We start from the raw sequence: 27,194 nt of genomic DNA, 5'->3' as shown, positions 1-27,194 counted from the left end.
GGAGCTTTTTGAATCTGTGTTCACCGAGCCTCCAAAAGAGAATTACTCATTGAAGGAGACCCCAAAAGCAAAGATATGCAACAAGTGCCAAACTGTATTTGGTTTCTGAAGAAAACATTCACCTATATGTTTAATTCGAAAGGGAAGACTAAATCGTTTCAGAACACGTCCTGTACCCAGGCACTCCAACCAGGTGGTACAGTTTGATCGTTGTACTAAAAACAAAACAAAAAAAAAAAACATCGTCCCGATCATCATCATCAACAACAAGGACCACAAAGCTTATCTAAAATGGAGAAAACAGGGGCGCCTCGGTGGCTCAGTCAGTTAAGCGTCTGACTCTTGGTTTCGGCTCAGGTCATGATCTCACGGCTCATGAGTTCAAGCCCTGCCTCGGGCTTTGCGCTGACGGTACGGAGCCTGCTTGGGATTCTCTCTCTCCCTCTCTCTCTGCCTCTTCCCTGCTCATGCTTCCTCTCTCTCTCTCTCTCTCTTTCTCAAAATAAATAAATAAATAAACTTAAAAGATAAATAAAATGGAGAAAACAAAGAAAGAAGGTGGAGGACCGGATGTGTCCAGTCTAGGGCCACAGTTACTAACACATGTGGATGAGGTTGGGCAAAGTCCACAGGATTTATGAAAACACCCTCACGGAGACCTACTCCTGCTACTGGGCAAAACAGAATGGAAACCAGAGTAAATGTCCCTAGGAAGACTTGAGCAAGAAAATGAGAAGAGACAAAGGTAAAAGTGATCTTTCATGGTTTCTTCCAGTCAAGGTTGAGTCTATTAATCTTAAAAAACAGCTACAGAATGCTAAGGCTCCCATGCCAGGCTCTATGCTCGGTTCTTCATACTCCTCTGCTCATTCAACTCACAAAAACCATAGAGGTAGGTGCTGTGTTATTACTCCTTGGTAATCTGTCCAAGCTCACACAACTAGCGATGGGCATGGGGTGGGGGGTTATGTCCTGGATCTGGACAGTCTGACCACAGAGCGTAGGCACTTACCATTACACTACACTGAAACAAACAAACAAACAAACAAACAAACAAACAAACAAACAAAAACAATGGGCTGCGAGGGAATAATTGACTCTGCGTTAACCGTATTCAAGAATAAAAGTTAGTGTTCTGGAAAATGCTTTAGAAACCAAAGCGGGGAGCAGGTTTTCTCAGAAAGACAAATGCCCAGATGGAACTTACCCTGCAGCTATCAGGGACATCAGGAATGACACAGGGAAGGAAAAGCAGGAGGAAGGAGCCAACAATCCAAGGGCTTATTAAGCAAGAATCCTGCTGGGAGGCGTTTGTCCGGCTCCAGAGATGCTATTTCAGATGGCACCACCACCGCCCCAGAGAGCCCGCGAGTGCCTGTTGGGGCATCGAGGCCACGTTCATAGTCTGCCCCACTGGACCACGTCGCTCAGATTTCTGCTCGGAGGGGAAGACTGGGTAGCACCATGCAGACTGGCCCACAGTCTCCCCTTCCCACAGAGAACCTCCCCCGTCCCTCCAAACCACCCTGAAACAATTCTGCGATAGGATGACAGAGCGCATTTTAGACAGAAATGTTCGAACGCATTATTTCCCGCCAGGAAACTGGGGAAGAACCTGTGTTCAGTGTGTTCTCTAACCCAGCAGAGGCTGCGGGTCAATTTAGTCAAGGAGCTAAGTGACACTTGGAGACGCATCCTGCCGTCCTGCAGTGGTCCTTCAGGATGGGGATGGGTCCCTGACCGTGTGAACTGCCGTCAGATCAGGAAGCCCCGTCTCCTGGAAAGCAGAGCCCCTTGAAACTCGGCCAGCATCCTGCCCTTCTCCAAAAACAATACAAAAGCAGGGACCGTTGTTAGACAGACAGCCACGTCTCTCTCCCCTTTGCAGATATCAATCTGGAGGCAGGGGATGTTTGAATCTCACCAGGCGCTACAACAAGATGCACATTGTTTCCCTCCCATCATTTGAGTTCTGTCTCTTGTTAAAATGCAATTCACCACAAACCAGTGATCTGTCGCTCCTGAGTGAACTGAACAAGTCATAAATCAGGCCCTGCCTTCTTGTCTACAATGAATGTGAGTGCGTGAAAGAGAGATCTGAGCGGTCCTTTATTCTTTACTGTCATTAGAGCTCTACACGAATAGTAGGTGTGCTGCTAATTCAGAAAAAAACCGACATGAGTATATGTCAGCTTACCATAAATCTATGCATGGAGGAGCTGGTTTCTTTCTCATGTTTAGAAAACATACTGAGTTACGGATTACAGAGCATGTTACAAAATCTGTCACGTCGCAAGAGGAGATATGGTTCCTGATAACAGGACTTTTATTTTCTACGTTTACTTATTAGTGGCCATGTAGATAGGGGTAAGAGAAGAGATTCATAATAGAATAAACATGAGTAATGAGAAGAACAAAAGCTTCAACATTTTCGAGAAGATCTGGACCATGTAAAATCAGATGCTGAACGTCAATATGGATCCTTCCTTTCTATATTCTTTCTATTGCAACACCTACTGCATCAGGCTGGAGGTGCCTCACGTTCAGGAGTGACCAGATCATTAGCAGTTTCTTCATACAGAAATATTTCTTGGGGCACCTGGGTGGCTCATTCAGTTAAGCGTCCGACTTCGGCTCAGGTCAAGATCTTGTGTTTCATGAGTTCAAGCCCCGTGTCAAGCTCTGTGCCGACAGCGGCTTCAGATTCTGTGTCTCCTTCTCTCTCTGCCCCTCCCCCCACTCATGCCCTATCTCTGTCTCTCAAAAAAAAAAAAAAAAAAAAAAAAAGAAAAAAAGAAAAGAAATATTTGTCCACATTGACGAGAATGGATGTGGAAGACAGGAATTCTGATTTTCCAACTCTACAAAAATGTTACTAGAATCACAATCTATCATAAATCCTTTCTCAATCAAAGGCCACCTTGCAATACACTTGCCCAAGGCAGACTAGAAAATGCCTGGGCATGGGGCCCATGTGGGTTGTGGCTCTACCCATCCCAGATTGAAACCCTGGGCTGGATCAAAGACATCTGGAATGCTCTTTCATCCTAGATGACAATTCAGCGCCCAAAAGACCTACTTCGCCACAAGGATTAAAGAGACTGGTATGTGGTAAGATCCCAATAAACGATGCCTACATCATTTCATCATTTACTTTTGATGTCCCTCTTAATAACTTATATTTAGTAGAACCTCACATAATGATAATGAATTATCAAACATGCAAATGCTAAGCTTACAGGTGATCAAAATGTAGGAAACATAAAGCCATGTCGAGTTTTTAAAATAGCAAGCTATTCCACAAAAAGAAAAGGAGTTAGTGGAAACAATCTTTAGACATGACATAGTGAGCCAGATATTTTTAATTCCCTGATTTTGGGGGGTCAGTCACGACCCAAACCATTTTCATATATATATTCCTAAATTCCATACACTCTCTTACTAGGCACCTCTCCCTTTGTTACAGCTACATGAAAATGTGCTGCAGAGTGTTCCAGAGTAAACTAATTTCATCTAGGTATTTAGTAAGCATGGATAATTAAACTAAAATTAAATGAAATTAAGCACAGTGTGGTTTAAAAGCCACTGAGGTGCTAAAGCTTTCCCTAAGATTTCCAGTAAAAGACAGACATACAGATGGGCAGATAATACATGTCTGTCTGTGTATGGATGTGTGTATGTGTATCATGTACATGTATATACATATAGTATTGAGGCATATGTATATATGGCTCAACACTTCCACCTACTGGCTGTGTGAACTTAGCCAAGTTATTTAACAGCACCCTGTTCCCTCCCTTTTAGAAAGGTGGTTAACGATGCCCAATACGTATCACTGGGGGAACCAAAGGCAATGCATGCCCACTGCCTAGCGCCTAATGGCTAATCATCAAAATACAGATCACCATTTGCATCTGTAAATAAAAAATATAATAAATATACATGTACATATAAAATACACAAATTAATATTAACACACATATTGGTAAACATATCGCAAGCTTTGCATTCTGTATATCAAATCAGGGTCTTTGTTCCCATCAGCAGATTTGGCACGAAACGTCGAGGTGCTATAGACAGAGCCTTGAATGCCAGCATTCCTCCATCACCAGGCACATACCACCTACTGGGGGGACCGTGCCGGGCACTGGGTGCGTAGACGTGGTAAAGTGACAGATACAGCCCATGCCCTGGGGGACAGAGTGAAGAAACAAACAACACAGACCGACAAGTCATCACAAGGATGACAAGAACAATGGGGGTGAATTCAAGGGTCAGAAAGGAGAGGACCAGGGAAAAGGCAGAAGTCGGGCTGGGAGGGGACACCAGGCCAAGAGCTGGAGAGACAGCCACTGAGAGAGGACCCTCAGAGCAGCCAGGAACGGGATGGACCAGTGTTGGGATGAAGGAATCAGGAGACAGGACAGCGACCCAGCAAACCCAAACCCAGTCTGCATTTCAACTGCCACTGGAGAGGCACCGAGGGGTTTGAAAGAGAAGTTCATGACCCACTCTCCCGTGTGTGTCCCGTGGTGGCAGCGTGTCCTTGGTGGTCACTGAGAGCAAAGTGAGCCCCGGATCCCCAGCTCCTTCAGTCACTGAGCACCTGGCAGGAGGAAAAGCATTGCCTAAAACTAGAAACGTGGTTCCAGCAAACTTGATTCCTTCTTTCTTCAAGGGGAATATGACCTGCTGCAAATGTGTTATTTCTGTGGGTTTGTGGAGTCACACAAGAGCAGCTAATAGCACGGGGACCTGGGCCGTCTCTCCCCAAAGATCTGCTCCCTCCCCGTGAGCAGGCAGCCCGCCAGCCCAGGACTCTCGAGGAACTCTCCCCGGACATCTGCACCCAGGATGCTCTTGGAACCCTCCGCGGTCAGCTGCACCCAGGACTCTCCCGGAACTCTCCCTGGACATCTGCAGGGGCTTCCTTAACTGGCTCTGGTCTCCATGCTCTCGCTCCAAGGGACACAGACACCCTTGAGTGTTCTTCACTCCGTTCTAAGCACCAAGCCTCCGCAGCCCTTCTCCTCGAAGCATCTGCCACATCACACGCTCCTAGGCTCGATTCGTTCAGACTGACTGTGCGAATATGGATTTCTGAACACTTTCCAAGCAGCAAGTTTCAATCTACCAAGTTCATTTTCTCCTGATTACAGTCAAAGCGGCGGTCCGCTTCTCTTAGGAATGGATCCTTTCACCTGAAGAATCGTGAATGAAAACTTCAGAATTTTTAAAAACTGGGATATTAACTTGAATTTAAAGATCTTTGGGGCACCTGGGTGGCTCAGTCGGTTAAGTGCCCGACTTTGGCTCAGGTCAAGATCTCACGGTTCGTGAGTTCGAGCCCCGCGTCGGGCTCTGTGCGGACAGCTGGGAGCCTGGAGCCTGCTTCGGATTCTGTGTCTCCCTCTGTCTCTGTCCTTCCCCCACTCATACTGTCTCGCTCTCTCTGCCCCTCCCCAGCTCTCTCTCTCTCTCTCTCAAAAATAAACATTAAATAAAAAAAAAAAAACATTAAATAAAAAACAAAGATCTTAGAAATATTTTAATGCTTAATTGTAATGCTTAATAAAATAGTTTTAAAGAGAAAAACCGGTGAGAGCTCCCTGGAGGAAGACACCGGGCTATAAGAGCGTGCAGTTAGAACGCGTATACTTGAATGACGGCGTGGTCTTTGTCTCCTGAGCTGACACGGGCCAGGGCAGGGCAGAAACCCAGAGCACAGAGTCAACCATCCAATACGTAGCAGTGGATTATAAAAAGGTGAGAAGCCACTGAGTGCATACAAAGAGTTTAACAGAATAATATGGAGGCAGATTTGCCGAAATACACAGACCTGGGGATCTTATAAACAGGATGACCATATGACTTATGAGTCAAACGGGAGCACTTTTGAGAGGGACAGGGAGTGATGTTATAATCACGCCAGGAGTGATCCACGACTGTTGCAAGGAAACTGTTCATGATCTGTAGACAATACAGTGAACCACCTTCCCACCTGGTTACGTAAGCACTAGCATTTTCTGTACCCGTTGTATTCTCTATAATGGGACGGAATTGCTCTGTGTGGATTTGTGTTTCGTTTAGTGCAGGTCTCCATATGACTTAGTGTATACAGTTGGTGCCTTTGGCCAAAACATACCTTGGCAGGGGAGAGAAGGGTTCGTTCATCCATTCTCTTCTGAAATGTGTACACTGGAAAGTCCAAATGACTGACTGGCAAATACAGAGCTGTCCCCACAAGACGGAAGGGAGCCGGCGCTCCCCTACTTTCCGGCATTCAGCACAGAGACCCATCAGAGCACGACACTGCTTTCAAAGAGCCGCAGAAGAACAGATTCCTTCATGTCACTTAAACTTTTGTGCCCATAAAAGACTGTTTGAAAATACGTCACAGACTCTTCTGCTTGAGTTTAATAATCCCCATTCACCTCATCTCCTTTCTTAAGTTTTTAGCAATCAGGAACCCCTCCCAACCTTCCTTGGGTCCTCCTATCCCTCTTGTGTGCATAAAAATGTGGACATCGGGAGAGACGCGGAGGCAGGTTATGACGTTGGTGTTTCCTAGGGTGTGGATTAAATGTGGAGGGCAGAGGATGTCAGCTCTGGCGTGGGTCTGTTTTCAAATCCTGGCTCGTGGACACATCAACAGCGTGGCTCTGGTTCGGGGGGCTGGTCCCTCTGACCCCCACTTGCTCCTCTGTAAAATACCAACAACGTCGTCTCCCTTCTACCTGACAAGTTACAGCCGCCGTAACCCCATGAAGATAATCAACCCTTTGTGTTCACCACACTATTTCCAATATACCTGCACCCCACATGAGATGGGCAATCGACCTGACGTCTCACCAGTTAGAAAAGGCAGCTCATCGCGCTGGGTCACATGTCACCTGACGGCCTGCGTGCTCTAATTGCACTGGCTCACATGTCACCCTACTGCCCGTGTGCTCTAAGCCCACTACTCATCGTCCTCTAGCAGCTGCAATGTCACACGCTAGGTGACAGGCTTTAGCCAGATGCTTGCGTAATATGAGGGTAGACTCTTGACTATACAATCGTGATTTCTGTTCTGGCTTTACTAAGCTTCTTTTCCTTGATAAAGACTTTACTGGGACGCCCGGGGGGCTCAGTTGGTTAAGCGTCCAACTTGGGCTCGGGTCATGATCTCACGGTTCGTGAGTTCGAGCCCCGTGTCAGGGTCTGTGCTGACAGCTCGGAGCCTGGAGCCTGCCTCTGATTCTGTGTCTTCTTCTCTCTGCCCCTCCCCCGCTTGCACTCTGTCTCCATCTCTCAAAGATGAATAAACATTAAAAAAAATAATTAAAAAAAAGACTTTACTTTTCCTACACAACTGTATTTCATCCCTAGGCTCCACTTGTCTTTTTTGGGCTTGTTCTGTGAACGCTGCTTCCATTTATGAGTTTCCTGCTCAAGCAAATGTTGTCCATCCAGGGAGCCCCTAGAGCAGATGATTCACACCCTCAGGGACTCTGCTGTGGAGACACTGCCAAAAGCAAACTCACTGTCCCCAGGACGAGCCCAAAAGAGTCACTCTGACCTGGCCATGCCTGGCTCTCGGAGACGCGGCATCTGGTCCCAGAGTAAAGCGCTGAGGTCCTCTATAGGCACCTGTCTTCGCGGTTAGGAGAAACAATTTCTCTTCGAGTTCGGCACAGAGGGGATTTTCTCCCTCCAAGTAGATTATCCTTAATCATTAGGAGGTTAATCATTGTATTTTAAGGACCTCAAACAGTCTATTTAATGGGTGAAGAACATCATTAAAGGACTATTTCGAACCAGGAAAAGTTAAAGCTGTTACAAAAAGTGTTTTGTTGGCTAGAAACATAAAAGCTCCTATGAAATGACATTGTTAAGATGGGAAGTCCTGTGATGTCAGGCCCGTCTGCTTCCACATGAGGTCATGGTTGGAGTCCACAGAAATAGAAGGAGCTGCGGATCTCATCCGGGCAACCCCACAGACAGGCAAGCACCTCCCCCCAGAGAAGGACAACGCGAGGGTCACCGAGTGCTAATAAGATAGGTCCATGTAGGTGTCCATGCTGAGTTATTGAGGCTTATTTATTTGTTTGTTTGCTTTTGTGAGAGAGAGAGAGAGAGAGAGAGGGAGTGGGGGAGGGGCAGAGAGAGAGGGAGAGAGAGAAAATTCCAAGCAGGCTCCCCACTGTTAGTGAAGAGCCCAACTTGGGGCTTGATCCCAATACCCTGTGATCATGACTTGAGACGAACTCAAGAGTCTGATGTTCAGCCTACTGAGTCACCCAGGTGCTCCAAGGCTCATTTAGGAATTAGTTTTTCCAAGTTCTTACCAAGGTTTTTTTTTTTTTTTCTATATGAAAGCATATAGTTCCCTTGGAACCCACAAACTCAATTGGCATGCTATTAATTTGAAAATTTCATTTTCCCCCTTTTCATACGTTTACTGTTTCCCCAATTTCATTGCCAATTTCTTAAAGGCAAGTTTTACAGCTTCTCTATTTTAGTCATTGACCATTAAACATTTACCATCCTTCCTTACGGTAATCATTTAATAAGCGTTATTAACGATTAGTATTTTAATGCATCAAAGCTGTTAAGGTCTTTCTCTAAACACATAAATTTGTTCTAAGAGAGATTTGGGCACGAGGGGATAAATCTGATGTTGAAACTTACATTCATTACCACACACATAACTCAATGCTTCAAATTCCTCCAGAACACCATCCAATTGATCGCTTTGCCTCTGACAACTGACTGAATAAATAATGGTTGAAAATGAGTGTCTAAATGAGAGACAAAGGAAGAGTTTTCTCAAATGTTTGGGACTGAATCAGTTTCAAACATACAAATCTATTTTTTTTTTTTTAATTCTGGGTTACAAGTCGCACGGCATGTTCCCATGGGGTAACAACATCATTCCTATTTCTACTATTTTGAAACGCGCTTCTCTCCCAATCATTCAACAAATACTAACAGGGCATCAACTGTGTTTCAAGCACAAAGTGAGATACCCCAGGGCACAAAGATGGCCCACATATCATTCCTGCGCTTGAGCAATTCAGAAACTTGGGGGTGAGGGGTGGACACAGAAGCCAATGACTCATCCAAGAATTCATTCATTTAAAAAATATTTATGGGTGTCGGGGCACCCAGGTGGCTCAGTCAGTTGAGGCTCTTGATTTTGGCTCAGGTCACGATCTCACAGTCGTGGGTCGTGAGATCAAGCCCGCGTCAGGCTCTGTGCTGAAGCCTGCTTAAGATTCTCTTTCCCCCTCTGCCCCTTCCTTGCTCTCTCGCTCTCAAATAAGAAAAAAAATTTACGGTGTTTACTATGTGCCAAGCACTGTTGAAAGCATGCAGGACACATCAGTGAACAAAACACATTAGCCCAGCCATTGGGGAACCTCCATTCTAGGGGAGGAAGGAGACAAGCACTAAACGGCATAAGAGTTAAGGATAAAAGCTGAGCGTGTTAAGGGGGACAAAGCGGGCAAGATGGGAGAGAGCATCACTTCAAATAAAGTGAGCGGGGGACGTCCCATAGAGAACCCCATCTGAGCAAAGACTGGAAGGAGCTAAGCCAGTTGGCCAGCTGGATCTTGGGGGGTAAAGAGCTTTCTAGATAGAACAGGAGCCAGCAGACTAGTCTTCCGGCCAATCCTACCCACTAACTATAAATAAAGTATTATGAGCACGCAGCCACCTGTGATCAGGTAAGCACTGGCAATGGCTGCGATGAGGACAGAACTGAAAAGCTCCAATGGGGACAAGGGTGACTGCAAAGCTTGAGATGTTTATTCTCTGGCTCTTCGCGGATCTCTGGGAAAGAGCAGAGAGCCAGCGGCACGTTGCAACATTTAAGAGGCCAAAACAGAGGGAGCAAGCGGGGGGAAGGAGCGAGGACACAGGAAACAGGAGGCCACGGGTCGGGCTTCGGCCTTCTCTGCAGGTGGAATGGGACTCTGTGGGTTTCTGGCAGGAGAATGTCCGAGAGCTCCAACACAGTCCTGCGTAATGCCAAGAAGGGATGGGAGGTCCAACCGAAACTCTAACTAGAGCTAAGAGGGGCCAGGATCTGGGAGGAGGCAAGGGAAGGGAGGACTGCATGGGTAGCGTGTGCGAAGGAACGTGGTGAGGAAGGCACACCCTTCACACTTGCCCCTCAAGGACACCAACCGTGCACATGGAGGAAGTAGGAGGAGTCGGGGCAGAAAGAGCAGGTGCAGCCGGACCACACAGGTTGTGAAAGAGAGAAGAGGCAAACCGGGTGAAAGTGTCCGTAGCCAGCCAGCTCCCCTGCTCCACGCCAGCCCTTGCTGAGAGAACGTCTCACCAGCCGGGACCTGTTGCACAGGTGCAGGGGTGCAGCTAAGACACCCCTTCATTGGGGTACACTCACAGTGTTGGGGGTGTAATAGGAAACTGTATCTGGAACTCTGGTATTTGATCCAAGGGGCTTAACTTGCTCAAGGAAAATTGCTGGAACTATAGCAGGTGCTTGTGCTAGGTCCCTGGGGACATTCGAGGCTTGGTGGGTCCTTACTCAGGGCTCCTTGTATCCTGGCAGGAAGTGAGCCTGGACAGCCCAATGTCACCAGCTGGCTGAAGATAAACCCTGAAGCACAGAGGTTCCTGAGAGGCTGGGTGGCCAAAGGTCCCTGGCCTGTTGTGCTCTGTCTACGTGTCCTGAAATCCTAAAGAACATCCTTTGTGCCTGTGTGCTTAGACCGGAGCGTCAGTGCACTTGTTTCTGTTAAGACTTCACTACAGTCCTAGGAGGGAATAGTTCCGACTCAGAATAAGCGAGATCCAATCCATTTCAGAATGCTGCCTAGGAGGGGGCACTCCTGCCCCAGAGATCATGGGATGGAGGAGAGAGGCACCGTGGACAGAGAAGGTGCAAGTGGACGCAAAGAAGAGACAGATGACAAACAGCTGTGCCTTCGGTAAAGCAAAGACAGCACTGTGTGCTTAGTCAAGGAGACTAAGGAGCGGGCAGAGGATGTACCCACCCCTAGCACAGACGGAGAGGTAGGACTCCCATCAGAAATAAGGTGCAGGAGCTTAAGATGTCAACATTTGAGCATTTCCTGATCAGGGCACCGTTAGAGCTTGAATAGGATCCGCCCCTCCCCCCAAAAAAGAAATGTTGGAAGTCTTCACCTACAGTACCTGTAAATGTGATCTTACTTGGAAACAGGGTCATGATAGATAGGATTAGTTGAGATGAGGTCACACTGGAGTATGGGGGCCCCTAATCCAGTACGACCGGTTCTTACATGAAGACGGCCAAGTGAAGACGCAAAGATACACAGAGACAAGACCATGTGAACCCAGAGGCAAAGACTGGAGTGATGTGGTCCTAAGCCGAGGGATACCTGGGGCCACCAGAGCTGGAAGAGGCAAGGAAGGGTCCCCTCCCCAAGTCTTCGAAGACCACCAAGTTTTCCCAATATAAAGTAACTAGCTGAACTATGGAAAGGGCCCCGTCTGTGTGTGGGCAAGTGGTCCTGGGCACAAATTGATCCCCAGCACCGAATCTGAACACAAAAATTGTGCCGATCATAGTTAATAGGTACTATCTATCTTCCACACCTCGTCTGCTGAGACCCTTCTCTCTCTCCAAGCAAAAATGTTGGCCCAAACCGAAGAATCTCTAAAACAAAGAAACGAGCTCTGGTTATCATCATATGTGAGTAGCTGTTAGTGGAGTGACCGTCTGAGATGTGTAAGTCATAAGCCCTGTTGCTTTACTTCTGTGAGTGAGCATCACGAAACCGCATCTTCAGTCAAAAGGCCCCGGGATTCCCACGCCCCAAAGTGGGAGCTTGGATGTGGAGGGAGCTGCCTGCCAACCCCGCGTGAGAGGCTTGTGCCTCCTCAGCGGGCAGGTCGTGGTCTGTACATTCTCCACCGAGCACACCAGCTCTGGGTTTCCCAGCACACCCGCTCACCACTCGTGCAAGTAAATCCAAACCTCTGATCTCCATTTGTCCCCTCCATGCCTTGATTCTCAATCAGCTGAAAACTCTGGAGACGAATGTAAGAGCCTCACTGAACGGGTCCCTAAAATCACAACCGGAAATAGGACCCCTTCTTGATATGGCAGCACTAACTCTGTTTTCAGCTTGTTTGATAAAAAGATGGAAGTCCTCCCTAGAGAGGAAGAAATCAAAGGCGATAGCAAAAACAAAAAACAAAAAAACAACGAAAAAAGGAAGGGATAACAGGTACAGCAACGATCTCAAATGAAGAAGGAAAATCACTCTGGAACACAGCGGAAAAGAAATGAGACAAGGGTGTCTGGTCAAGAAGGAAGGAGAAGACGGGATGTAAAGTATGGATTCCAGGCAGGCCAGTGAGGACAGATGTCCCTATATCCAGGCTCAGTGTGGGGACAGACGCAGAACTGTGTGCCGTTAAGGGCCAGAATCTATCTTGGATGAAAGGTCAGTCGGAGCAGAAAACCAGGGTCAACCAGGAGTAGAAACAACATCTTGGGGTTCAGTAGAAGGTGGCAGTGCCCCAACAGGACACAGGAGATGGAAGCAACACTCAACACGCAGGAACTCTCTGCTCTCTGCCCCGAGAGGGGGGGCCTTCCTTGGCGGGTGGGTGGGGGTGGGTGGAGCTGAGGGCAGCAGACCATTCGGTGTCCCGGGGACGAAGATGAGCAGGTGGGCTGAGGGACAGTTCTACCATGTTTACCTCGGACTTATTTTCCATCGCTGCAGTTGTTGGACTAGATCACGTATAAACAGCAGCACATTTGAGGAACCCAAAACATTACTCAGTATGTTCGACAAATAATGACAGTGTGCCCACAGTGACTATGGTAAGCAGTTAGGTCCCCCGCTGCCCTTCTCAGGTCACCTGACGTTCAGACAGAAAGGGTTCCGCCCAGACATTGACAGAATCTGACCATCTGATCGGCCAGTGGGTATCTGAGTCACGTGCAAAGGAACAGCCAATGTTTGTAACTCGTGCCGTGACCTGAATTATGTTTCCAGGATATTCTTCAGGGGGTCACTTTTGGGGGGAAAAAAAGAGAGACGGTAGATGGTATTCCTGATTACTTTTTACTTTATTTTGAATGAACTCTAATTACAGTGCCTTTGGTTGGGGGCAGGTAATTTTGATTTTTCACTGGAAACTTTGCTTGGCCAGAAAAATCAACAAGTGACTAGAAAGAGGAACTTTAAGCTCCACAGATGAAAGCTTCAGGGCCTGAAGGGGACTGAAACCAGTTCAACAAAAATAATGTTAATGAAGAAAAGCTAGTTACGGCTTCAGTTTAGGAAAACAACTCATGTTGCCCTCCGGAAGCACATTACTGGAAGCACATTCAAATTACTGGAGAAAGTTGATGAGGACGTTCTCTTTTCTACAAGGGGGTTCTTTAAAGGCAAATTGATGGTTGGTTTGACTACATTATTTGGCAAAATGCTTGCGTCCTGTTTGTATACACATGTACACATAAATACACATAAATAATGAGCCTAAGCCGGTGATTCTCAACCACAGGCACCACCCCGCCAAGAGAGATTTGGAAAGTTCTGGAACTTTTTTTATTGGCACAATGAGGTGGGGGGAGGGAATGCTATTGCATCTAGTGGGTTATCAGCCAGAGATACTGAGGACCACCTTCTGATAACGAGGACAGCCTCCCACCACACACACATCAAAGAATGATCTGTTCCAAGATGTCAATAGTGCGGAGGTTGGGAAATTCTGGTCCCCATAATTTGCTTGTACTTGACAAAAGGCCAGTAAATCTTCATAGAACTCGAAAGCTCAAAATAAGAAAAAGTATAATGGTAAGCTCAAAACTTTGTCTTCGTACAAACTGTCAGAGGGATGACAGGTGGTACATGGATCTATCCATTTAACACTGTGTGTGTGTGTGTGTGTGTGTGTGTGTGTGAGTGTGGTCACAGTGACACATGAACATACACACATACAGAAGGATGAATTTCAGCTGGCACACATGAGGACACTGTACGAGGTCAACCTCTATTCAGATGGTTGGTAGCACCTTCTCTCTGCTTAGTGAGGAGGTGACCAACTTCTTCTATTCCAGGATTGAAAGGACATCTTCTAGCGTCTTCTAGGGGTTTCTGGTTTTGCAGAAAAGAAAAGAAAAGAAAAGAAAGGAAAGGAAAGGAAAGGAAAAGACAAGACACAAGGGATACGGCCTCTTCTCCTACTGGATATCGTCATATCTGTATGCAGTGCCTGAAAATGGAGTGCTGACTACCCATCCACCCCCAGCGGAGCCAGCCCGAGGACCACACGGAACACTGGACGGCAGGGACACATCAGTGACGAGGCTGGGGTGCTTACTGACTCTCGAGCCACTGAGGGAAGGAACTCTGAAGACACCTACCCCAGAGTTCTATTTGTGTGACTTGACAGCCTTTTTTCTGACATCGATCAAGCTCTTTGGAGCCACGTGTGGCCAAACGCATTCTCTTACACGGTGTCTGAAAATTCCATAAAATGCTTGTAACTCCCCTTTTTCACATTTATGATAAGTTAAGAAAGAATGTATATGGATGTACAGATATCTCTGATACAACATCAAATTTCTTGAACTTCAAACAATAGCCTAAAAAGCAGCCTAAGGCCCATGAACAGTCATGTCACCATTAGCCCCATTATTCTGGTCCACGGTGTTGAGCGTATCTCTTCCCTCCTCCTACTACAGAGCCACATACAATGCCCTTCCACACAGATGTACAAAACAAGTTATATTTGGTTTCTTTAGAAAATGAAGAAACTGGCGCCTGGGTGGTACAGCTGAGCAACTGACTCCTGATTTTGGCTCCGGTCATGATCTCACAGTTCATGAGATCGAGCCTCACGTCGCGCTCTGTGCTGACGGCGCATGGAGGCTGTCGGGATTCATTCTCCCTCTCCCTCGCTCTCTGACGTTCTCGCTTCCTCTCTCTCAAAATAAATAAACGTTTAAAAAAGAAAATGAAGAAATCGTTTGTCTTCAGAAGCTGTGAGTTTGCTTTCAAAGCATGAAGTAACCAGGCATTACAGGCGAAGGAGGCGGGGAATCAGCCGTGCCGGTAACACTCACCATTAAGCCATTTGGAGTTGTACTGTGCCGTGCGGAGAGGAGGTAAGATGCCCAGACTTCGGTAAATGGCAGGATCCCGTCCGGGAAAGTCCATGGCCGTTGCAGCGTAGAGCTCCCCGCCGGCCGTGAGAAGAGCCGTGGAATTGTGCTGGGGACTGTAGGGACAGCGGGCCATGCCGCTGATCTGATCATGGATCTCGGTCAGGTTGCTCAACTACGGGCAAGGGCAAGACAGAGGAAACCAATTATCGCTCGTGAAAGCCCTTTAATTGTGTTAATGGATTAGGTCCTCCTGAACTGCAAATAAGGCATGGTGCAACAAACTCTCTGGGGCTCAGGGTAAGACACGACAAATGTTCGCACTCCCGTGCTGATGGCAACATCCGGCGGAGGACGTGGACAGAGAATCCACCCGTCATCTCCCTCACTGTCCCCTCAGACTGGCTGGACAGGGTGCCACTGAATTCACAAATACCAAGTTAAGACTTCTGTGTGTGGGGGCGCCTGGGTGGCGCAGTCGGTTAAGCGTCCGACTTCAGCCAGGTCACGATCTCGCGGTCCGTGAGTTCGAGCCCCGCGTCAGGCTCTGGGCTGATGGCTTGGAGCCTGGAGCCTGTTTCGGATTCTGTGTCTCCCTCTCTCTCTGCCCGTCCCCTGTTCATGCTCTGTCTCTCTCTGTCCCAAAAATAAATGTTGAAAAAAAAAATTAAAAAAAAAAAAAAAAAAACTTCTGTGTGTGGGTTCTGTTTATAATGCATGGGCACTGCAGATCTTTCCACTTTAATGAAGCAAATTTCAGTATTTATATAAATAGAAACCACAATAAACATTAAGCACAAATGTATCACTATAAGTGAATTCAAACGTTATGAATAGCCCCAAACTGTGCTCACAGGTAAGGGTGCGTGCTATTTTGTACCCCATAGCCCCAATTTCCAAGACTCTACTATGTCAGTTTTCGGACAGACAACTCTGTGTCTTGCAGGCCATTGGCTCTGAACCCAGCTTCTCGGATGCTGGATTCCCAACCAATCATTGAACGAGAAAATTTCCTAGGACAACAGGGACCAAAGGACAACCACCACATGGGGTAGATGTCAGGGTTCCATAACCGAGTAGGTGTAAAGCGTTTAGAACAGGGTGTGATACTGGGGGCTCCCCCTGTGATCCTCCTTGTCGTCCTCCCTATATTTCCAATAACTGAATGCTAGCTTGGAAATACTGCAGATGAATAAATTCAGGCTTTGAGAGGAGTTGTGTGACCAGGAAATTAACATCATGGTAATTCTTCATTATGCTCCCTGTGGAACACCAGACCAATATCTCCAACTAGGAAGACTGCCCATGTGCTCTGACTTACAGGTGTAAGACACGGGTGCTAGAAATTCCTCTGTCACAGGACAGGTTGAAAGAAAAAGGAAAAGGACAGGTTGGAACTTCACTTTGCCTAGGGCTTCATTCGTTTGTTTGCTTATTTTAATGTTTTTTGACGTTGCTCTCATCCAACTTGTAAATTCTATTTTCTTCCTTTGGATTATGATTTTAAGGCCCCCTTTTTTTTTTTTTTTAATTTTTTTTTTCAACGTTTATTTATTTTTGGGACAGAGAGAGACAGAGCATGAACGGGGGAGGGGCAGAGAGAGAGGGAGACACAGAATCGGAAACAGGCTCCAGGCTCTAAGCCATCAGCCCAGAGCCTGACGCGGGGCTTGAACTCACGGACCGCGAGATTGTGACCTGGCTGAAGTCGGACGCTCAACCGACTGCGCCACCCAGGCGCCCCTTAAGGCCCTTTTATATACTTAGCAGTATCTCTATAATAAATCAAGATAAATGAAGAACATGTTGAGGATTTGTGTTCAGGATCACTGGTGGGGATATATAGCTGATAGAAGCAGTTTAGAAACATATTTAAATTTAATTAAACAAGTTATAGTTATGTTCAGCTCTTTATATAATAGACGATGTGATTAGTAATAAATCAATACATTGAACATTGAGTTCGAAAAATATATTTTTTAATTAAAAACTGACTCCTTAGGGAATAGACATACATGTAAAACTACAGTTTTAACAGAATGTTTGGATTTTCCCAGTATTAAATTCTGTCAACGCTCAAAATGAACACCTACCGAGCGGTTGGTGCAGACAGGCGTGAAAGCATTGGTCCCACAGGTAAATAACCGGTCGCCACCCACCAAAAGCACCCGGATGTAGTTCTGACATTCCTCCTGAGAAGAAAAAAAAAAAAAAAAAAAAATCACAAGAAACATGTTAACAAGTCCTGAACACGAAAGGAATGGTTAATCTGAATATATTCTGATCAGCTAACAAATTAAATGATAATTAACCACTAAAGAGAAAAAGAAAACAAACAAAAAACCTTTTAGATATTGACCAAAAAATGACAACAAAACTGCTAAATAATCTGACCTTCGTTACCTGCACACTACTTGTTCAATAGAAGACATTTATGAAGATAAATATACATTCAATTAAAAGCTCAAACCATGTGTCTTCTGATGAATGTGGTTTCATTTCGAATTGTACCTGTTAACACTGCAAACCTTAAATCACCTTTGACATGTGTTAGGAGAATAAATAAAAGGAAGCTATGAGACACTGCTCATGAAACAGTGTCCTAGAAAACTTCTCCAGAACTTTGAAAAAAAAAAAAAAGTTACAGATGCTTCTCCAAAGGGAAGGGTCACATGTGAAACTCTGGATACAAATTGCAACAAGTTTTACATCAAGTTTTCAAACCGTTGTTACATACATGGTGAGAATCTGTAAATAGTTTTGATTCTTTATGCAAAAGTAAAAATGTAACTAAGAAGGAAAGGCTGCCCAGCAGAAACCCCACACTGGGTGTCGACCGGGAGTTGAATATGTTTCGTGCTTGCAAAACATGCATAGAAAATCCCGGGCACGGTCATAATAGTGCATGCACTTCTGAGCTACAAAGCCCTTCATTCATTCAGCAAGCATTTACTGATTAGATGCCCTCTGGCAGACATGTGCCAGAGGTCACAATCTAAGCACTTAGCACAAAATGAACATACAGGGCCATAACAACTAATATAGAGCTTTCCATAGAACAATATGTTACTACCTGCAGAGGGGAGGGGAAGGGAAGAAACGTAGGAAGCCTCCCCAAGGGAGGTGACATCTAATGTAAGTTTTAAAGGAAGAATAGAATTCAGTGAGGCTTCCTGGAGGAAGCGCCATCTGACACTTGGAGGATTTTGCTGACCTAAGGGGGAAAAAAAGACACTCCAGGCAGTGGGAGGGGACCGTGACCAGGCGCCGTGGCTAGACAAAGTGTGGCACTTTCATTGCAGATGGAAGAGGTAACACACAATCTGGGGAGCCAGACACGGGCCAGTTGTGCCTCATGAATGTGGATTTTACCCGGAAGGTGAAGGGACGCCTCGTGAGCTGGCACTGCTTGCAGTCTGACCTTGACCCAACGTCTGCGGTTGAAGGACCACTCAGGAATCAATGTGGAAGCTAAACGCGAGATAGGGAGACTACCGTTCGGGAGGCAGGCCAGGAAACCGCTTCCTTAATTGGGCGTCCGGTCATTCAGGGCCTGGACCGGGCGGAAGTGTGAAGGTGCAAAGCCAGGATGCAGCGAACCAACAGGACGTGGTGAGGAACCAACCGGGTGGACAGAGCAGATGCTGCGCGATCCAGGACGGTTTGAATCACGCGCTGCCCCACGTAAGAAGCCCTGCGTTTGCGCCTGGGTGGCGCAGTCGGCTAAGCGTCCGACTTCAGCCAGGTCACGATCTCGCGGTCCAGGAGTTCGAGCCCCGCGTCGGGCTCTGGGCCGATGGCTCGGAGGCTGGAGCCTGCTTCCGATTCTGTGTCTCCCTCTCTCTCTGTCCCTACCCTGCTCAAACCCTATCTCTTTCTCTCTTTCAAAAATAAGTAAACCTTAAAAAACAATATAGGGGCGCCTGGGTGGCACAGTCGGCTAAGCGTCCGACTTCAGCCAGGTCACAATCTCGCGGTCCGTGAGTTCGAGCCCCGCGTCGGGCTCTGGGCTGATGGCTCGGAGCCTGGAGCCTGTTTCCGATGCTATGTCTCCCTCTCTCTCTGCCCCTCCCCCGTTCATGCTCTGTCTCTCTCTGTCCCAAAAATAAATAAAAACGCTGAAAAAAAAAATTTATAAAAAAGAAGCCCTGCGTTTGTTGGCACAGCAATGCCCTCTCCGATCAAATGGAACCCCAGTCTCCACGGGGTGTTGATTTGCCATAACTAAGGCTGCTTGTTGGCCTGGTCACCATGACATTGAAAAGAGCTAAGTTTTGGGATCTCCTCTCTAAATGTAAAGTGAAATGTCAAGGGTAGGTAACTCTCCTAAGACCATTACTAGCAGTGGTAGCAAACGATCACCAGCTGCTAATCTGGACACCCCTTGAGGGGAAAAAAAAAAATAGTGAAAGACCTAAGTTGAGTATCAGAAGAATCAAGGAGTATAAACAGGAGGCAGTAAATTGGGTAACTGAGAAAGGTATGTCAGACGGGGAAGAGGCTTGTTCTGTTCTGTTCTGTTTTTATGACCAAGGAAAGGGCAGAGAGTTCTAAAGGGAAAGAACAAAACAAGACTCCAAAGAGTCACATGGTTCTCCATTCCTAGGCTCAGGGACCACAGGGAAGAGGCAGAGGAGGGGTGCAGGGGACCGCCCACATCAGACAGCACAGGGGCACGGGAGTGTGCAAAGACAAGCGTGAAAAACTGAAGCCTAAGCATGTCTGAGGGAGACTCCAAAAAACCAAACAAAAACGAAAACAAACAGACAAAAATAACTTTGGAGAACACGGGCTGGGAGGGTTTGATGCCCTAGCAGATGAAACAGACGCAAACCTGACACTGTAATCAATATGAGATGGAAAATTACAAACAATGGACACAGGTGAGGATTTTATTTGTTCTTTGCTGTGCTTTTAGAATTCTTTCAAGAAGGAGTCTGTGGCCGTTTAAAGCAAGAGACTGACACAAGGTAGAATGTGCCAGAAGCAGTCCTACAGCCGTGAACACAGCCAAGGGTACGTTATTCCAAGATCCCGACTGAAAGAGGATGCCTACAGACAGGGTGGAGAGAAAGCAAGTGCCTCCAATTATGGGAAGGGAAACAATCATGATAACAAATGGATGTTTATCTTTATCTTCCAAAAGAGAGACAAAGTGAAGAAAGGACTGGAGGTCATTATCATTCATGAAGGCCCATCACAGCCTTGATGAAGCAGGTTAGGGAATGGGATAACCAGCCTGCAGAAGTACGCCAGAGGGGCAGGACAAATCCAACTCCTACTTTTTGTAAATCTTAGAAAAAAGCAAATGGTGGGGGTGGCGCCATATTATTTCAACTGGAACAGAGAATCGTAACAAGCCTGTTCCCGTAAGAATGTGAGAGGGTGCTTGGGGGCTCTACTGTCTCAGAATGGTCACGTGCCCGTGGGCTCCCCTGCTCAGTGAGGATGCAAGGCAGGAGGGAGAAAGATGCCAAGGACCAGGACGATCGGACATGGATGTCTGCACGGTCTTTTTCTCAAGGATGGAGGACAGACCCAGCCTTGCACTGTAAATGGGACCCGACGAGGGTAATGTTCTAGATGAGCTCAGGATCACGCTGGGATGCACCAGATGGAGGAGGAGAGGCGGAGGGAGGAGGAGGTTTGCATTATCACCAGCGAGGCTAGGACAAGGTCGTTTGCCCATTGTGTCCCATAAGAGGAATTTTTGGAGGCATGTGTACTTCTGTGTTTCTTCTTATGTGTCAAGAGCTGAACTCATTTGCCCGAAGTCTGGCTCAGCTCAGCTCAGCTCACAGCCTCCCTGCTTGAACTCCCTTAAAAGTCACCTCATGTTTAATTCACAGACTGATTCAGCTGATTCTAGGAGCAGGTTGGATGTGAACCCTAAACAAATAATGCATTCAAGACAATTTTTTTAAGAGAAACTGGTGTAAGTTTAGACAAAAGAGAAATGTAGAAAATACAGGAATGGAAGAAAGTAAAGGTACTTAGCTTCTAAGCAGCAGATAAATTTAGGAATCAGAAAGTCAGAATTACCAAGGAAAGGAAATGGCCCGAGTGCCGGGCTCTCCATAATCAATGTCCTGCTGCAGCCGAGCCTAAGACTCAAATTCCCCTGTGGAAAATCTCCTTCCCAGTGGATCGCCTTGTGGGTAACAGGTACACGCCTGGCCATTTCGTGGGTTATTTAAATGTTCTAGAAATACTGCTTGTTTTAAAGTGCAGGCTTGATGTAGAAGTCCTGTTAGGAGATCCTGTTACAGGTTTGTCTTGTAAATCGACTCATCTAAATTTCTTCGAGTTTCCTTTTCTCATCTAAGAATTGTTTCTTTTTATCCCATTTCTGTATTACAAACGTGGTTTAAGGGAATTAAATGAATTCTGCTTTTCCAAGAAGCCACAGTGCTGATTTCCAAGGATGCTCGCAGCCTGCCGCATGGCTTCTGTTGTTGATAAGGAGGGTCATCAATCTACACTTTGATAATAACACTTGAACATTAAGCAACCCATGTGTGCCTGTGATCCCGCAGGCGGGTCAACCTGTCCTTGACTTCAAAGCAATTCTTATTTGAATTGAGAGCTGGGATGCATAGTTGCTGACTCATTGGAAGAGCTTTCAAGATGGCGGCAGGCCAATGCCCACTTGGTCTCAAGGACCTACGGCCCCGACCCCAGGACAGCAAACACACGGTTTAGGACCATTTTCTCAATGAATTAACTGGTTTTTCCTTACAGAGTTCATCATTTTTTCCCCAAGGGGTATGTTCTGCTTGAAGAAAGAACGTAACCGTGTAGAAAGATGACCTATAAACAGGGTGGACGTCTCAGCAATCCCCAGCCCACGGCCGGCCCATCGATACTAGGGGTGGAGGGTGAGGCCTGGAGCCTGGCAGCATTTATGCTAATCACAGCGCTCCCACTGAAAGCAGAATGTCTCTCTTAGTGATGTATCACCTTTGCAAGCATCCAGAGTGCCAAAGAGTAATTGATAGGAACTGCACGTGCCTCTCATGTTCAATGTACATTTATTGAAAGTCACGATGACCAGTTGGATCTTGAGAAATTGCATCATCCAATCAGATGTGTGTGTGTGTGTGTGTATACATACATGTGGGTATGAGACATATATGTAAGACATATGTGTATAAGATACACATGTATTATATATGTATATAGCTGCATACAGATTACAGAAGTTTAAAAGCTTATTTATTTTGAGAGAGAGAGAGAGAGAGAGAGAGAGAGAGAGAGAGAGCATGAGCAGGGAAGGGTCAGAGAGAAAGGGAGAGAGTCCCAAGCAGGCTCTGCACTGTGAGCACAGAGCCTGACATGGAGCTTGATCTCACAAGCCATGAGATCACAACCTGAGCTGAAATGAAGAGTCGGGTGCTCAACCGAATGAGCCACCCAGGTGCCCACAGAAATTTAAATAAATATATGGATGCCAACATATCTATATTTTTAAATCGAGATGTACATACCTACAAGCATACAGATATAAATAGACACATTTGTATATGGATATATATTAACATATCTATTGTATGCTACATAATACATAAGGTATTGACAAATGAAAGTGTATTTATTATGCATATATTTACATACGTGACTGTTTTCAACTGAACTAACTCCACACAAAACTTGTTGGGGACACCTCAACTTAAAAAAACCCAAACTTGCTGCACAGGACCTATACAGGTTGTTAGCATCTCACCCAAAGAATCCTCAATTTTTGCAGCAATTATATGGAATAAATTCAGGTCTGTAGTGTGCTGCACGCTTTAGGTCAAGAATTCCAAATGCAGGTGCTTTGGGTGAAAAGGTCCAAGCGACCCCCACATGCCACCAGGCTCCTGAGCACGATGGTGTCATGTTTTCTTTCCAGTCCTTGCACAGCTGGACAACGTGGCTAATAGAACCACAGGGGAACCACAGGAAGAACCATACACAGAGCCCTGGACTCCAATCAAAACTCTCCCACTAAGTAATCCTAGGAACTTGGTGTTCAAAGTACTGCGATGAGATCACGAGCAAGAAAACTGAGAATTATAAACTCTGGCTTGTACACCAAGCAGCTCCTGGCGCCCTCGACAGCCCGTGCATTTCCTACAGGGCACGGCGGAAAGGGCTGCGGAGTGACCCCAGACAGACGAGGAACCCGTGTTAGGGCAGGGAGAACTGCCTGTTTGCGTTTAAAATAATATTTGTTTGATAGACATTTAAATAATTCTCGAAGCCAGTGTCTATACTGGCATTTGAGAAAGAATGTAATACAACAGACTTTATTCTAAAAAATTTTAGAATACAGAAAAACGGGTTTTTCTTCCTTTCACTGTGTGAAAACGTTTGAGTCGTTGTAGGTAACATCATGCTCTTTCCCCAAAGTGAGCTGAAAAAATTTTAAGTTTATTTGAGACAGAGAGAGAGAGCACAAGCAGGGGAGGGGCAGAGGGAGAGAAGGGGAGAAAGACAGAATCCCAAGAAGGCTCTGTGCTGTCAGCTCAGAGCCAGATGAGGGGCTCGAATTCACGGAACCGTGAGATCATAACCTGAGCAGAAGTCAGATGCCTACCTGACGGAGCCACCCAGGCTCCCTGAAAATTTTCCAAGTACAACTGGACTCAAACCTCACAGAGAACTGGCGGCCTCAGTGCCTGCTTTCTCTTCTAAATGGGCCTGAATCAAAGATTTGGTGACATTTTCTTGACCTCCGTCCATGAACGGTCAGTTGAACGGACTACATGTGAAATGGTGCCCGTGTGGGTCCCAGCAGTACCGGGAGGCGGGGAAATGGGTCACCTTTCTTCTCCCCTGCCCTGTAGCCAGCTGAGGAATGTTCCCACCGCCCCGCAGCTCAGCCCCCCTCCCGCGCCTGGCATGCCGGCTGTGTATAAACCATGCTGCACAGACCACTGTTAGGGGAGAGAGAAAACAAACATGCATTCACTCCAAATGGCTGGCATTTTTCTCATTTTCTAGATGTCACATTTTGCATTATTCTTTTCATTTTGGGGAGAAGGGAAACTTTGTAATTCTGTGTGAGTTGTCATAACACCGTGCACAAACAAAAAATACGAAATCGCTGAATTCTCATTTCTAAACTCAGGGCTATTTAGAAAAGCCTGAATTCCACTCCTCCAAATAGATGTGACAACAGGCCTCCTTCATCCATGAGGACACTTTCCAAGACCCCCCAGTGGATGCCTGAAATCACGGTTAGTACCAAGCCCTGTCTATATATAGTATGAGTTTTCCTATACGGTCACAGCTGTGATAGAGTTTCATCTGGAAGCTAGGCACGGTGAGAGGTTACAGCAACAAATAACAAAACACAATTATAGTAATACACCGTAGTACAAGTTTTGTGAATGTGGGCTCTCGCTCTCTCTCCCTCAAAATATCTTACTGTGTTACAACCTCCCTTCTTCTGTGGATGGTGAGATGCCTACGTGATGAAAAGAAGGGAAGGGAGGGGCGCCTGGGTGGCTCAGCCGGTTCAGCGTCCAACCTCAACTCAGGTCACGATCTCACGGTTCGTGGGTTCGAGCGCCTCATCGGGCTCTGTGCTGACAGGTCAGAGCCTGGAGCCTGCTTCCAATTCTGTCTCTCTCTCTCTCTGCCCCTCCCCCATTCTCTGTCTCTCTCAAAAATAATAAACATTTAAAAACCTTAAACAGAAAAAGAAGAAGGCAGGTGAATGCCATAGGTGCTGTGACGGGCCGTGAGGCCACTACTGACCTTCTGATAGATCACAAGGAGGACCCTTTGCTTCGGGACAATTGGCTGTGGGAAATGGAAATTGCCACAAGCAAAACCGTGGACAAGGGGACAGCTGTGGCTGAAGTGACTCTGTGAAAATGTTTTCTGATCTGGCCTCTTGAACTGTCAGAACAGGAACAGAAGTTTCGAGATGCCTGGGTGGCCCAGTTAGTTGAGCTGCCGACTCTCGATTTCAGCTCAGGTTGTGATCTCACGGTTCATGGGTTCCAGCCCTGGAGCTGGAACAGCTCGGAGCCTGCCTGGGATTCTCTCTCTCCCTCTCTCTGCCCTTCCCCCACTTGTGCATGCTCTAAATAATCATATAAGTAAATAAATAAATGTTTTCAAAAAAGAGGCGGTCTCTCTTGGAAAAAAAAAGAACAGAGAAATTTGGGTTGTCTGAGTCGTGAATTCAGGGACGAGCCTGGCTGCTCCTTTGCATATAGGAAGTGTCCTACTTCCTTCTCTTCTGTGTCCAGCAGCTGGGCTCCGGGCTCTCACCCGATGGCTGCTGTGTCAGGTGCCACTTTAAGAAAGTACCAGAGGGCTCCCGTGTGGCCCAGTTTGGTTACCAGAGGGGCGCCCGGGTGGCTCCGCCAGTGAAGTGTCTGACTTTGACTCAGATCTCAGGACCTCACAGTTTGCGGGTTCGAGCCCTGCGTCGGGCTCTGTGTTGACAGCTCAGAACCTGGACCCTGCTTCGGATTCTGTGTCTCCCTCCCTCTCTGCCCCTCCCCCGCTCTCTCTCTCTCTTTCTCAGAAATAAACATTAAAAAAAAAAAAAGTACGAGTACTGCTAAATGAGAAAAATGAGCAAGTAAAGGAGGACAGGAAGGCTGGATGTCCCTCCTTCTGCTCTCCCCATCCAAAGATCCCCCCTCCAGGGCCGCTTAGGCTGGTGCCTCGACGCGCCCATCACGTTATTTTTCGCACGTGAACTTTTACTGCACACGGGTCGGCTACACAACCGAATTCCATTCCAGCTGAGCACAGGTTGTGCACAAGTGTGTTCGGGCCCATTAATACACTTAGTACAACGCACGAGAGCGTGCGAGCTCCCCTCGAGTCCTGGCAGGTGAAACTCATCTTCATCTGTGTTAAGACAGTCTTAAAAAATGCCATCCACAAATGCCGTTTCAATCAATTTACAACTACTGAGAGGTGCCATTGTTTTTAACCTATTAAAACCAGAAACATACGGAGCTTGAAGGTCTGGTTTTATTTGACAATGTTCCCTTCACTCACTTGTCTTCTGTGTTTCAGAAAACTCAGCTGAGGGTAGGAATGATTGATCCCTCATGTCAATCAAGTGCCCATCACCTAATGGAAGGAAAGATGGCCTTTCCCCTCTGTTTCTGATTGTCACTTGCCTCATTTCCAACCTCATGACCAAACAACCAAGTGGCCATAGCTTAAGGCAAAACATGGGTCAGTTTTGACTCAGCAGAAGCAGTTTTTCACTCTGAGTAGTAATGACCTGCTAGGAAAAGGCTACCACATTGATTCTTATAAAATTATTGACACATAGACTATAAGCAGAAAGAAACGTTGGCTACATTAATAATCCTTAAACACATAAGGAACACAAGGAGACTTACGGCCAAAGAAGGGAAGGACACTTATTTTTTTTTTTAATTTTTTAATGTTTATTTATTTTTCAGACAGAAAAAGACAGAGCATGAGCAGGGGAGTGGCAGAAAGAGACAGACAAACAGACAGACAGACAGAATCCAAAGCAGGCTCCAGGCTCTGAGGTGTCAGCACAGAGCCCAATGCAGGGCTTGAATCCATGGACCGTGCGATCATGACCTGAGTGGAAGTCGGATGTGTAACTTAGCGAGCCCCCCAGGTGCCCCTGGAAATTTCTGCCTTCTTTCTTTTTCTTCGTCTCCAAGCATTTCCCTGGCTAAGATTGCATTGTCTTCCTTCCCCTCTTCCTTCTTCCTGGTTATTCAAGTTTTGGAAAACCCAATGATTAAGTTCGTTAAGACTGCCCTCCATGTCTGACTCTCAAAACCGTTAACTTGAAAGACAGAGAAATGGGCAATGCAAATGGGTAAAATAAAGTGCATAACAGTCTTATCCAAGTACAGACAGTGTGACGATCTTTTAACAGTGCTCACTCCATTCGCCACATTTTCCCCAAGCTCTTGGCTCTGGGATCACATTGGCATAGGGAACCTTTCTTGCTGTTCTTTGTGTATCTGTTCTTCCCTCTAACACAGAGTGTGATTCACATTGGAAAGGACCGTACTCCCATAAAGTAAGACCATCACTGTCAGAACGAGACATAATGAGC

General features: G+C 46.5%; 1 protein-coding gene across 1 annotated transcript in view; it reads right to left on the bottom strand.

Annotated features, from left to right (window-relative positions):
* The window catches only part of SEMA5A (semaphorin 5A), a 477,201-nt gene that overhangs the window by 150,337 nt on the left and 299,670 nt on the right, over window positions 1–27,194 (bottom strand). The window contains exons 7-8 of the mRNA XM_030332665.1: window positions 17,221–17,319; window positions 15,089–15,302 (exon numbers count right to left, since the gene is read on the bottom strand). Of these exons, the coding sequence (XP_030188525.1) occupies window positions 15,089–15,302; window positions 17,221–17,319 (313 nt within the window). The remainder of the gene's footprint in view (window positions 1–15,088; window positions 15,303–17,220; window positions 17,320–27,194) is intronic.

This window comes from Lynx canadensis, chromosome A1 (genome assembly GCF_007474595.2).
Source record: "Lynx canadensis isolate LIC74 chromosome A1, mLynCan4.pri.v2, whole genome shotgun sequence".
NCBI lineage: Eukaryota > Metazoa > Chordata > Mammalia > Carnivora > Felidae > Lynx > Lynx canadensis.
This window is presented reverse-complemented; position numbering and strand designations above follow the sequence as displayed.